Raw genomic sequence first — 13,123 nt, 5'->3', positions numbered from 1 at the left:
TGATGCTACCCCAAAATCACATGAAATGTTGATGGACCAATCACAATTTAAAGGGTCAGTCTCTGTCCTACTCAAAATATGTGAAATACTTAACATATATCAATTTATATCTATTGTTAAACATAAGCTTATATATAAAAATAATGAAATAATCAATTACTGTAAAGAAGCTGAATATATTTCACTAAGAGCTTTATCATAGTAGTCTAATACCTAGTATAACACTTACCATGTCTGTGTCTGACACTGGACCGAAACTTGTGACATAAATATCAGTCTTCACCTCTGTCACCCGATCTGTAAAATATATAAACACAAAAAATATTTAAAATTGTTGTTTTTATATAGTCGCAACAACTGTTTTTAATGCTTCATTCATGATTCATACATATATTTTTAGGTCAATCTGTTCATGTCAACAAGGCATCCATTCGCAAATCCCATGTTAAAACACATGTTTTTGAGAACAGTGAGGTACATCTGGAATGAGATGTGGTTGAGATCAATCCAGCCACTGAAAGCCATGATTTCACATTAAACTTAGATGTCTGTGCTGTCATGGCAACGCTTTGTCCATGATTCCACATTTACATTTTCTCATCGCTCATATTCCTGCCTCAGACTCCCTGGTGAACAGTGGGATGGGAACATGCACTATATCATGTTACGTCTGCGCTGTCCTCATGGGGAAAACACACTCACTCTCCTCACTGCCCTTCAGACACTTTAGGGGCATCTCAATTGGCTAAAGTGGCCTCCTTTCCTGGTCTCCAACTCTCCATGCAAAGGAATTAATTCTGACCTAAGTATAGTAAAAGCAATGTTCATTTTTACCAGGTCGGAGTTACATATTGATCATGGGTAGGGTGATTTAATGTACTCCCATATATGGGAGTACTCCCAAGCAATATCCCAGTAAGGGACACATGATACCTACTGAAAAGTACAATACAAATCCAATCTAACACTAAAGTATCATCAATGATCATTCTTATATACAGTAAATGCATGCGTGCACACAAATACAGGCCATCACACACATAGAGAGGCCATCACACAGATACACTGGCCATCACACACATACACAAACACAGGTCCTCACACACAAATACAGTCATACTCATAATTCACACTCTCAAAATTATAGTGAAGGAACAGCAAACAACTGCCAAAAGCAAAATTGTTCAGGCAGCACCCCAGTGACCAATAACACTGAGTACAGTGCTTTCAGAAATTTCCACATTTTGTTGTGTTAAAGCCTGAAACTAAAATGGATTAAATTGAGGTGTTTTTGGCACTGGCCTACACACCATACCCCATAACATCAAAGCGGGAATTTCGTTTTCACATTTTTTACAAATTAATTAAAAATTTAAAAATTAAATATCTTGAGTCAATAAGTACTCCACTCCTGTTTTATGGCAAGCCTAAATAAGTTCAGGAGTAGAAAGCTGCATGCACTCACTCTGTGTGCAATAATAGTGTTTAACATGATTTTTGAATGACTACCTCATCTCTGTACTCCACACATACAATTATCTGTAAGGTCCCTCAGTCAAGCAGTGAATTTCAAACACAGATTCAACCACAAAGACCAGGGAGGTTTTCCAATGCCTCGTAAAGAAGGGCACCTATTGTTAGATGGGTAAAAAAAAGCAAACATTGAATATCCCTTTGAGCATGGTGAAGTAATTAATTACATTTTTGGATGATGTATCATTACACCCAGTCACTACAAAGATACAGGCATCCTTCCTAACTCAGTTGCCAGAGAGGAAGGAAAACATTCAGGGGTTTCACCATTTTACCTTTAACTAGGCAAGTCAGTTAAGAACAAATTCTTATGTTCAATGACGGCCTAGGAACAGTGGGTTAAATGCCTTGTTCAGGGGCAGAACGACAGATTTTTACCTTGTCAGCTCAGGGATTCAATCTTGCAACCTTTCGGTTGCTAGTCCAACGCTCTAACCACTAGGCTACCTGCCGCCCAGGCCAATGGTGATTTTAAAGTTACAGGATGGATCAGCAACATTGTAGTTAATCCACAATACGAACCTAATTGACAGAGTGAAAAGAAAGAAGCCTGTAGAGAGAAATAAAAATATTCCAAAACATGCGTCCTGTTTGCAATAAGGCACTTAAGTAATACAGAAAAAAATGTGGCAAAGCAATTAACTTTTGTCCTGAATACAAAATGGTAGGTTTGGTGAAATCCAACACAACACATCACTGAGTACCACCCCTCATATTTTCAAGCATGGTGGTGTCTGCATCATGTTCTGAATATGCTCGTAATTGTTAAGGACTGGGAAGTTTCAGGATAAAAAATAAACTAAATGGACCTAAGGATTTTTTTTTTCATTGGCAAGGTTAGCAAACTTGGGCAAGACATGCCAACAACAAATTCTGAACCTACACAACCATGCATAACTGACCAAATTATGGAAGTCAAGGATTAACATTTCGAATTCTGTGACGTGAGTGTGGAAGAGGTGATAAAAAGTATTGTTGTCCATCAAGCCACCTGGGTCTGACAACTTGGAAGGAAGATCACTGAAAATGATAGCGAACGATCTTGCCACTCCTATTTGCCATCTCTTCAATCTAAGCCTACAGTGTGTGCCCTCGGGCTTGGAGGAAAGCAAAAGTAATTCCATTGCCAAAGAATAGCAAAGCACCCTATACAGGCTCAATCAGGCTATTAGTAAACTTTTGGAAAAAGTTGTGTTTGACCAGATTCAATGCTATTTCACAGTAAACAAACCAACAACAGATTTTCAGCATGCTTACTGGCAAGGGCATTAAACATGTACGGCACTTACACAAATGACTGATGATTGGCTGAGAGAAATTGATAATAAAAAGATTGTGAGAGCTGTTTTGGTAAGACTTCAGCGCAGCTTTTGATATTATAGATCATAATCTGCTGCTGAAAAAACATGGCTATCCAATACCCTGCTTTACATCCCTCATCTAAAAATGTCACAGGAGAAAGACGTTTTACATGTCCCCAACCGATAGTGTTTTTTGGTTCATTTATTTGTGTTTTGTGTAACTTATTTTTTTTAAACTTATTTTGTACATAATGTTGCCGCTAACGTCTCTTATGACCGAAAATAACTTCTGGACATTAGTACTGCGATTACTGACCACGGACTAGCAGAATCCTTTTTTTCCTTTAACGAGTCTGATAAGCCCGACGTGAACAATATACTGCTTTCTCGGGAAAAGGACCAGATCCCCGTGATTTGCGTGAAGAGGAGGTGGAGAAAAAGTGGCAAACGGGTGGGCTGCCTTCCTTCCATTCTGCTAGCAAACGTGCAATCTCTGGAGAATAAAATAGATGACCTACGCGGAAGATTAAATTACCAACGGGACATTCAAAACTGTAATATCTTATGCTTCACAGAGTCGTGGCTGAACGACGACACTGTCAACATACAGCTGGCTGGTTATACGCTGCACCGGCAGGATAGAACAGCGGCGTCTGGTAAGACAAGAGGCGCCGGACTATGTATTTCTGTAAAAAACAGCTAGTTCATGATATCTAAGGAAGTCTCGAGCTTTTGCTCGCCTGAGATAGTGTGGTCTACAGTTTATCATGAGATACTCTATCTACCTAGAGAGTTTTCATCTGTTTTTTTCGTGGCTGTTTACATACCACCACAGTCAGAGGCTGGCACTAAGACAGCATTGAATGAGCTGTATTCCGCCAGAAGAAAACACTCACCCAGAGGCGGCACTCCTAGTAGCCGGGGACTTTAATGCAGGGAAACTTAAATCCGTTTGACAAATTTCTATCAGCATGTTAAATGTGCAACCAGAGGAAAACAAACTCTGGACCACATTTACTCCACACACAGAGACGCATACAAAGCTCTCCCTCGCCCTCCATTTGGCAAATCTAACCATAATTCTATCCTCCTGATTCCTGTTTACAAGCAAAAATTAAAGCAGGAAGCTCCCGTGACTAGATCAATAAAAAAGTGGTCAGATGAAGCAGATGTTAAGCTACATGATTGTTTTGCTACCACAGACTGGAATATGTTCCGGGATTCCTCCGATGGCATTGAGGAGTACACCACATCAGTCATTGGCTTCATCAATAAGTGCATCGATGACGTCGTCCCCACAGTGACCGTACGTACATACCCCAACCAGGCAACATCCGCACTGAGCTAAAGGCTAGAGCTGCCACTTCAAGGAGCGGGACTCTAACCTGGAAGCTTATAAGAAATCCGGCTATGCCCTCCAACGAACCAGCAAACAGGCAAAGCATCAATACAGGACTAAGATTGAATCGTACTACACCGGCTCTGATGCTCATCGGATGTGATAGGGCTTGCAAACCATTGCAGACTACAAAGGGAAGCACAGCCGAGAGCTGCCCAGTGAAACGAGCCTACCAGACGAGCTAAAATACTTCTGTACTCGCTTCGAGGCAAATACCACTGAAACATGCATGAGAGCATCAGCTGTTACGGAAGACTGTGTGATCACGCTCTCCACAGCCGATGTGAGTAAGACCTTTAAACAGGTCAACATTCACTAGGCCGCAGCGCCAGTCGGATTACCAGGACGTGTACTCAGAGCATGCGCTGACCAACTAGCATGTGTCTTCACTGATATTTTCAACCTCTCCCTGTCTGAGTCTGTAATACCAACATGTTTTAAGCAAACCACCATAGTGCCTGTGCCCAAGAACACTAAGGTAACCTGCCTAAATGACTACCGACCGGTAACACTCACGTGTGTAGCCATGAAGTGCTTTGAAAGGCTGGTCATGGCTCACATCAACACCATCATCCCAGAAACCCTGGACCCACATCCAATTTGCATACCGCCCCAACAGATCCACAGATGATGCAATCTCTATTGCACTCCACCTGGACAAAAGGAACAACAATGTGAGAATGCTATTCATTGACTACAGCTCAGCGTTCAACACCATAGTGCCCTCAAAGCTCATCAATAAGCTAAGGACCCTGGGACCAAACACCTCCCTCTGCAACTGGATCCTGGACTTCCTGACGGGCCACCCCCAGGTGATAAGGGTAGGTAACAACACATCCGCCACGCTGATCCTCAACACAGGGGCACCTCAGGTGTGCTTGCTCAGCCCCCTTCTGTACTCCCTGTTCACTCATGACTGCACGGCCAGGCACGACTCCAACACCATCATTAAGTTTGCAGATGACACAACAGTGGTAGGCCTGACCACCGACAACGACGAGACAGCCTATAGGGAGGAGGTCAGAGACCTGGCCGTGTGGTGCCAGGACAACAACCTCTCCCTCAACGTGATCAAGACAAAGGAGATGATTGTGGACTACAGAAAAAAGAGTACCGTGCACGCCCTCATTCTCATCGACAGGGCTACAGTGGAGCAGGTTGAGAGCTTCAAGTTCCTTGGTGTCCACATCACCAACACACTAACATGGTCCAAGCACACCAAGACAGTCGTGAAGAGGGCACGACAAAACCTATTCCCCCTCAGGAGACTGAAAATATTTGACATGGGTTCTCAGATCCTCAAAGGGTTCTACAGCTGCACCATCGAGAGCATCCTGACTGGTTGCATCACTGCCTGGTATGGCAACTGCTCGGCCTCCAACCGCAAGGCACTACAGAGTGTAGTGCGAACGGCCCAGTACATCACTGGGGCCAAGCTCCCTGCCATCCAGGACCTCTATACCAGGCGGTGTCAGAGGAAGGCCCTAAAAATTGTCAAAGACTCCAACCACCCTAGTCATAGACTGTTCTCTCTGCTCCAGCATGGCAAGCGGTACCGGAGCGCCAAGTCTAGGTCCAAGAGGCTTCTAAACAGCTACTACCCCCAAGCCATAATACTCCTGAACACCTAATCAAATGGCTACCCAGACTATTTGCATTGCCCCCCACTTCTCCCCCACTGCTGCTACTCTCTGTTATCATCTATGCATAGTCACTTTAATAACTCTACCTACATGTACATATTCCCCTAATTAACCAGTGCCCCCACACATTGATCCTGTACCAGTACCCTTTATATACTATAGTCTCGCAATTGTTATTTTACTGCTGCTCTTTAATTACCTGTTACTATATTTCTTATCCGTATTTTTTTAAACTGCATTGTTGGTTAGGGGCTCGTAAGTAAGCATTTCACTCTAAGGTCTACACCTGTTGCATTCGGTGCATGTGACTAATAACATGTGATTTGATATTGTGGATCGAAAGTTAGCTGTCTAACAGAACACAGGGGATGTTCTTTAATGGAAGCCTCTCCAGCATAATTCAGGTAGAGTTAGGCATTCCCCAGGGCAGCTGTCTAGGCCCGTTAATTTTTTCAATCTTTACTAATGACCTGCCACTGGCTCTGAGTAAAGCCTGTGTGTCTATGTAAGCTGATGACTAAACACATCAGCTACCACAGCAAGTGAAATCACTGCAAATCTTAACAAAGAGATGCAGTTAAAACATTGGTGGGAAGAAATAATTTAGTCCTACATTATTCAAAACTAAAAGCATTGTATTTGGGACAAATCATTCACTGAACTCTAAACCTCAACTAAATCTTGTAATGAATAATACGTGAATTGAGCAAGTTGAGGAGACAAAACTGCTTGGAGTAACCTTGGATTGTAAACTATCATGGTCAAAACACAATGATGCAACAGTAGCTAATAGATAGGGAGAGGTCTGTCCATAATGATGCATTGTTCTGCTTTCTTAACAACGCGATCAACAAGGCAGGTCCTACAGGTCCTTGTTTTGTTGCACCTGGACTACTATCCAGTCATGTGGTCATGTGCCACCAAGAGGGACTTAGGAAAATTACAATAGGCCCAGAACAGGGCAGCACGGTTTGCCCTTAAATGTAAACGGAGAGCTAACATTAATAATATGCATGTTAATCTCTCTTGGCTCAAAGTAGAGGAGAGAAATCTGCTTGAAAATCTATGGCATGACTTTAAAGTGGTTGCCTAGCAATGATCAACAACCAATTTGACAGAGCTTGAAGAAATTAGAAAATAATATTGTACAATCCAGGTGTGCAAAGCTCTTGGAGATTTACCCAGAAAGACTCACAGCTGTAATCACTGCCAAAGGTGATTCTAACATGTATTGAGTTTGGGTGTGAATACTTATGTAAATTAGATATTTCTGTATTTCATTTTCAACACATTTGCAAACATTTTGAAAAATATGTTTTCACTTTTATTAAATACACCATGAACATGGATTTTCCTAAAACCTGTGTGATGACCGGGTGCAGAAACATTGGAGCCCTGGGTAATCTCAAACAAGGTTTACATTGACTTTCCCAAATTGTGCAACAACAGTTTTTGGTAATTGTTTTGAAAATCATTATCACTTATTTCAAATTCTTTGTCATCTCAACGTGCCAGAATTCATGCATTTTTTGTCTGTTATGAGGTTTGCTGAGCTTCTTACATTTCAGGAGTGAAAAACAAACAAACAGTCTACTTATTTTGAATTGCACTGAATTGTCTACAACTGTAAGCCTTGATTTAAGCCAAACCTGGGAGCTATTGTGCGATTCTAAAATCTCTCAGTGAAAAAAATCCCATTTCCCATAAATAAAACAGCCATTTCCCAGTACACATCTGGTGCATCTGTCTTCTTTGGTCTCATGGGGAAACCAAATTAACTTTACTGCCTGACTGTAGAGTGCTTCTGTCATGAAGGAATATCTACAACTACAGTAGATAAACATCAACATAAATCATAGCACCTTATGGGCTATTATAGGATCCATGAAAAGTTAAAACCTCAGTAAGTCCTCATTAAACGAGTCAAGAAAGCATATTCAATCACACAAATGGGATCAGTGACTGTACTGGGATCAGTGAGAGGCTACTGTATAACTATGATCAGTCATCTTTTACGGACCAGGCATAATAAATCACACCACTCACACCTAATGTGGGCTGCTCCTGGATCAGTAAGAAGCCAGAAGCAAAGTACATCCTTGCCAGCAATTTACAGTTGGAGGTATAGTACCACATGACTAAAGGGCTGTCCCAAATGTAAATTTGTATCTTTCTGGATGTGAATTTTCAGCAAAGCCTTGTGACACAGTTATCAGGATAATCACATTGGCACAGTAGGCATTTGGTTTTTCGTTATCTTACCTTTTTCTAACAGAATTCCCTAGTTGTCACTAAGACTAATCTTTGTACACTACATCCAGTGTCTATGCTGCTCATCAGAACTGGGACAAAGGGAGCCATTGAGGTATTGGGAGCTATTTTGCCTTGTGAGTCATGCACCCTGGGACATTATGAATTAGAGATTCCACAATCATAGTGAACCGTACACTCATACACAACTCAATCATCATGGTGAGCCAGACACACCAAAACACACAGAGAAATTTGAGTGTCAACGGTTCAAATGGATGCACGCAAACAAAACTTCAATGTGACTGGGTCATTCCCTAAATAAAACAGCCTAGAATAGCTCTTACAGTATCTCTTCTGTTACAGCAGATAATACCTTCTGTGTTGTTGTCTTGGTGATAAGGGGGATGCAAATACAAGCTCAGTAACTCATTCTGACACCAGACAAGTTATTTGGGAATTTAAACAAGCTTCTATCTGGGGAAATGCAAGAGATTGACACAAGAACATGTTTAATCTCAAAGATATTTAAAACTTTGAATAAAATATATGTCCTGGAGTCCTACTGGGTTTACAGGCTTTTGTTCCAGCTCTACTCTAACACACCTGATTATACTAATCAAGGTCCTGCTGAGCAGCTGATCAACATTTAAAACCAATTTAACTTTCGTTTTATATGGAAAGTATACAATGTTAACTGCTCACCGCCAAGTCCAGGTCGTAATCGGTTGTCATAGCCATCCAGAAGGCTGTCCAAGATCCGGGTGAACAGAGTGATATTGTTTTTGAAGGCTTCTGAGGCATATGCCGATGATTCCACTCTTGATCTATGTAGGTAACATTAAGTAGCAGAAACATCAATGATTAGGAGAGATGTGAGGGGAAAATTGACATGTGGGAAAAACATTGTTTTTGTGTGTTTTCCTAAGGAACATAAAAACCTAATTCAACCTCTCTCTGCCAACTTCCTCTCTTGAAATGGGACAGAGCACTACGCGGCAAACAATTGTTCTGTAGCCAACTATTAAAGACCACAAAAGTGAATTAATGTGGCTCAGTTGGCTTCTTGCAAAGACAACCAGCCTCTCGCTCTCATTTGTTCATTATAGAACAGACATTTCCACCTCACCAAAGAAATTCCTAAACATTTCCGAAGATAAATGAAGGAAGGCACCAAGAAATGCATTAGTCGATTATCACATTACTGAGTTTTCTTTCTTCAGATTCATACAAATGTTCTAACTTCCTGGAGCTGTGCGCAATCTCCACCTAGAGTCTACTTCGCAGGTCACCGCGCAATTGGTGTCTCCGCTCTCCACACAAATTGTGCCACCATGTTATCACGATAATTTTAAAATAAATAGTAATTTCGCGTGACTGCTTTATTCCAATCTGAGAACCATTTAGATTGGCCAAAATTTAGAAGATTTAGAACGTGTAGATGCAGTGCACGCAAACACCGCTTACTGTTTTATCTATTGATTGTTTATTTTTTATAAAGAAAATACAACGAAACTTACCTTGACTGCCACAGTACCATCATAGAGAAGAACACCGCTAGATAATGTGATAAATCCAATTGCTTGCTCATTGCTGAAATCCAAACCTATAGAATGGGAGGATGCCCAATTAAAGGCAATATTCAGAGCCCGAAATTCCATTCATGAAGACATTCGATTGAAATGCTAAGCAATACCATTCATTCTGAATTATTGCCTTATGTTAACAAATTAATGCAAACTAATTCTATAAACTGTTTTCTCTATCCAAAATCAAATAGTCATGCGCTGTATACTCTATAAAGTCCATGCAAAGACATCAAATGTGATGGCAACATGCAAACACAAATAAATTCGACCACTCCATAAAAAACATGATACATTATTTTTTTAAACGTATTGAAGTTATTGAAAATTCCATTATTATTTGCTGGAATGGAGAGCAAGAAGATGTTTTAAAAACGTTTTGGAAATCATCAAACCTTCAAGGCAACTGTCACTTAGTCGCAGCAAAACAATGAGGCGGTTGACAGCTAGGCTACCTGACTAGCGCAAGGTATCCCCCTTTGATTTTCTTTCTGAGAACTCAGCTGTAAAGTTGCGCCCAAGAGCTCTGTGCATTATCTAAATTACACCACGGAGATTTGGCAATGCACCCGGAGTGCGCGTAAAGATTATGATTATATTCCAAACCCTAAAAAATCCAAAAGACCGAATGTAGGTCTGTCCATCTGTATCCAAGTGCCGTGGTTCACAATTATATTCGATATTGGCTCCCGCCTTTCACCTGTAACAGATGCACCCGCGCGCCCAATTCCGCGTGGCTCGAGCCACTGACAAAAGTGAGGAAGACGAGCGAGGCAGATATACTAGGTCCTAGAGATAGCTTCCACCCTTGACCATCAGAATAAATCCCAGATGTGATTTCCAGTGACAAATTTATGTTTGTGGGTTTTGGAAAAGCTATTTTTCTGCAACACAAAGCACACCACCACCATGTAAAAACTAGAACTGGTTTCAAGTAAAGGAGTTGGATAGATGCTATTTGAGGCACTTTGGATGCGCTCAAGAGGCTGCGTGACTTCGCCTATCGTAATTAATTCAGAAATAAACATGGTCTCAGGGCAATTGGTATTATTTTGTGACAATCCATTTAGTATAATACTGTATATTAGGTTACATTATGAATAGAATAGCAGTTGTACAATATCATATGCATTCTAGGACATATACTATATTAGACTGTATCTTACCCAGTTATAAAATAGCATACAAATTGGATGACATAACCTTATTACATTTTAGCAGACTAAAGTAGTGAGAGCATACATTTTCATGTTTGTCCGTACTAGTCCCCCATGGGAATCGAACCCACAGCCCTGGCGAAATAAGTGCCTTGCTCTACCAACTGAACCACACGTGAGCACGGAAAATAATATTGGCATTAATAAAAATGCAATTATCGTAAAGCTACCATTATATTACAATTATGTCGGTGACAACCTGGTTGATAAAAAATATTGGGTTGTTAACAAATGTTTGTTATATATATAAATATATATTTATAAATATATATTTATATATATAAATAAATGTGGGGCACAAAAAAGGCAGTGTAGAACACCATTGCCCATCATGCATTGAATGAAGTCACAAAAAATGTGTGTTTTTTCCTACTAAACGAAAACAGGTTATTAGAAATGTTTGGAAATGTATTACAAATGAAAAACAAAAATACCTTATTTAAATAAGTATTCCGACCCTTTGTTATGAGACTCGAAATTGAGCTCAGGTGCATCCTGTTTCCATTGATCATCCTTGAGATGTTTCTACAACTTGATTGGAGTCCACCTGTGGTAAATTCAATTGATTGGACATGATTTGGAAAGGCACACACCTGTCTATATAAGGTCCCACAGTTAACAGTGTATGTCAGTGTAACGACGTTCGTCTGAGGAAGAAGGAGAGGACCAAGGTGCAGCGCGGTACGTGTTCATGACTTTTAATAACACTGAACACTAGAACAAAAAATAGCAAAACAGAACAAACGAAACAGTCCTGTCTGGTGTAGACACAAAACAGAAAACAACTACCCACAAAACACCAACCAAAATAGAGACATTGGCATCACTGGAGTGGAGAGACACACAGGAGGCTTCGTGCCATGGATCATCACTGGAGGCTTCTTGCCATGGATCATCACTGGAGGCTTCGTGCCATGGATCATCACTGGAGGCTTCGTGCCATGGATCATCACTGGAGGCTTCGTGCCATGGATCATCACTGGAGGCTTCTTGCCATGGATCACCACTTGAGTGGAGAGACACACAGGAGGCCTGGCTCTGGGAGAAGGCACAGGACTCACCAGGCTGGGGAGACATGCAGGAGGGTTAGGGCTTAGCACAGGCACAGGACTCACCAGGCTGGGGAGACATGCAGGAGGCCTCTTCCTTGGCTGAGGCACCGGATACACCGGTCCATGGAGGCGCACTGGAGGTCTCGAGCGCAGAGCTAGCACAACTCGTCCTGGCTGGATACCCCCTGTAGCCCGACAAGTGCGGGGAGCTGGAACAGGCCGCACTGGGCTGTACTGGTGAACCGGGGACACCGTGCGTAGGGCTGGTGCAGGATAACCCGGGCCGAGGAGACGCACTGGAGGCCAGATGCGCTGAGCCGGCACCATCCCTCCTGGCTCGATGCCCACTCTAGCCCGGCCGATGCGAGGAGCTGCGATGTAGCGCACCGGGCTATGAGTGCGCACTGGGGACACCTTGCGCATCACCGCATAACACGGTGCCTGCCCGGTCAATCTCTCCCCACGGCAAATACGAGGAGTTGGCTCAGGTCTATGACCTGACTCCGTCAATCTCCCCGTGTGCCCCCCCCAAAAAATTATGGGGCTGCCTCTCGTGCACGCCTCCTCGAGCCAAATCCTTGTAGCGTCGCCGCTCCGCCTCAGCTGTCTCCAGCTCCTCTTTAGGACGGCGATACTCTCCCATCTGTGCCCAGGGTCCCTTGCCGTCCAGGATTTCCTCCCATGTCCAGGAGTCCATTACACCACGCTGCTTAGTCCTTTGGTGGTGGGTAGTTCTGTAATGACGTTCGTCTGAGGAAGAAGGAGAGGACCAAGGTGCAGCGTTGTACGTGTTCATGACTTTTAATAACACTGAACACTAGAACAAAAAATAACAAAACGGAACAAACGAAACAGTCCTGTCTGGTGTAGACACAAAACAGAAAACAACTAGCCACAAAACACAGGTGGGAAAAGGCTACCTAAGTATGGTTCTCAATCAGAGACAACGATAGACAGCTGCTTCTGATTGAGAACCACACCCGGCCAAACACATAGAAATAGACAACATAGAACAAAAACATAGAATGCCCACCCCAACTCACGCCCTGACCAACCAAAATAGAGACATAAAAAGGATCTCTAAGGTCAGGGCGTGACAGTCAGAGCAAAAACCAAGCCAGGAGGTCGATGGAATTGTCCAT

The 13,123-nt window shown here is 42.3% G+C and overlaps 1 protein-coding gene across 3 annotated transcripts in view; it reads right to left on the bottom strand.

The window, feature by feature from the left end:
* LOC139553441 (gamma-aminobutyric acid receptor subunit alpha-2-like) overlaps positions 1-10,280 on the bottom strand; it is a 34,265-nt gene extending 23,985 nt beyond the window's left edge. The window contains exons 1-4 of one of the 3 annotated variants that reach the window (XM_071365759.1): positions 10,168-10,280; positions 9,647-9,732; positions 8,832-8,953; positions 230-297 (exon numbers count right to left, since the gene is read on the bottom strand). In XM_071365759.1, coding sequence (XP_071221860.1) covers positions 230-297; positions 8,832-8,953; positions 9,647-9,717 — 261 coding nt within the window. In that variant the 5' untranslated portion in view covers positions 9,718-9,732; positions 10,168-10,280. Of the gene's footprint in view, positions 1-229; positions 298-8,831; positions 8,954-9,646; positions 9,733-10,107 lie in introns of those variants that run through there. The other 2 variants (XM_071365758.1, XM_071365760.1) reach the window with 2 other exon arrangements.
* Positions 10,281-13,123: the final 2,843 nt, after the last annotated feature.

This window comes from Salvelinus alpinus, chromosome 25, assembly GCF_045679555.1.
Source record: "Salvelinus alpinus chromosome 25, SLU_Salpinus.1, whole genome shotgun sequence".
Taxonomy (NCBI): Eukaryota; Metazoa; Chordata; class Actinopteri; order Salmoniformes; family Salmonidae; genus Salvelinus; species Salvelinus alpinus.
Note: the sequence above shows the minus strand (reverse complement) of the source record. Positions and strands in the feature narration are given on the sequence as shown.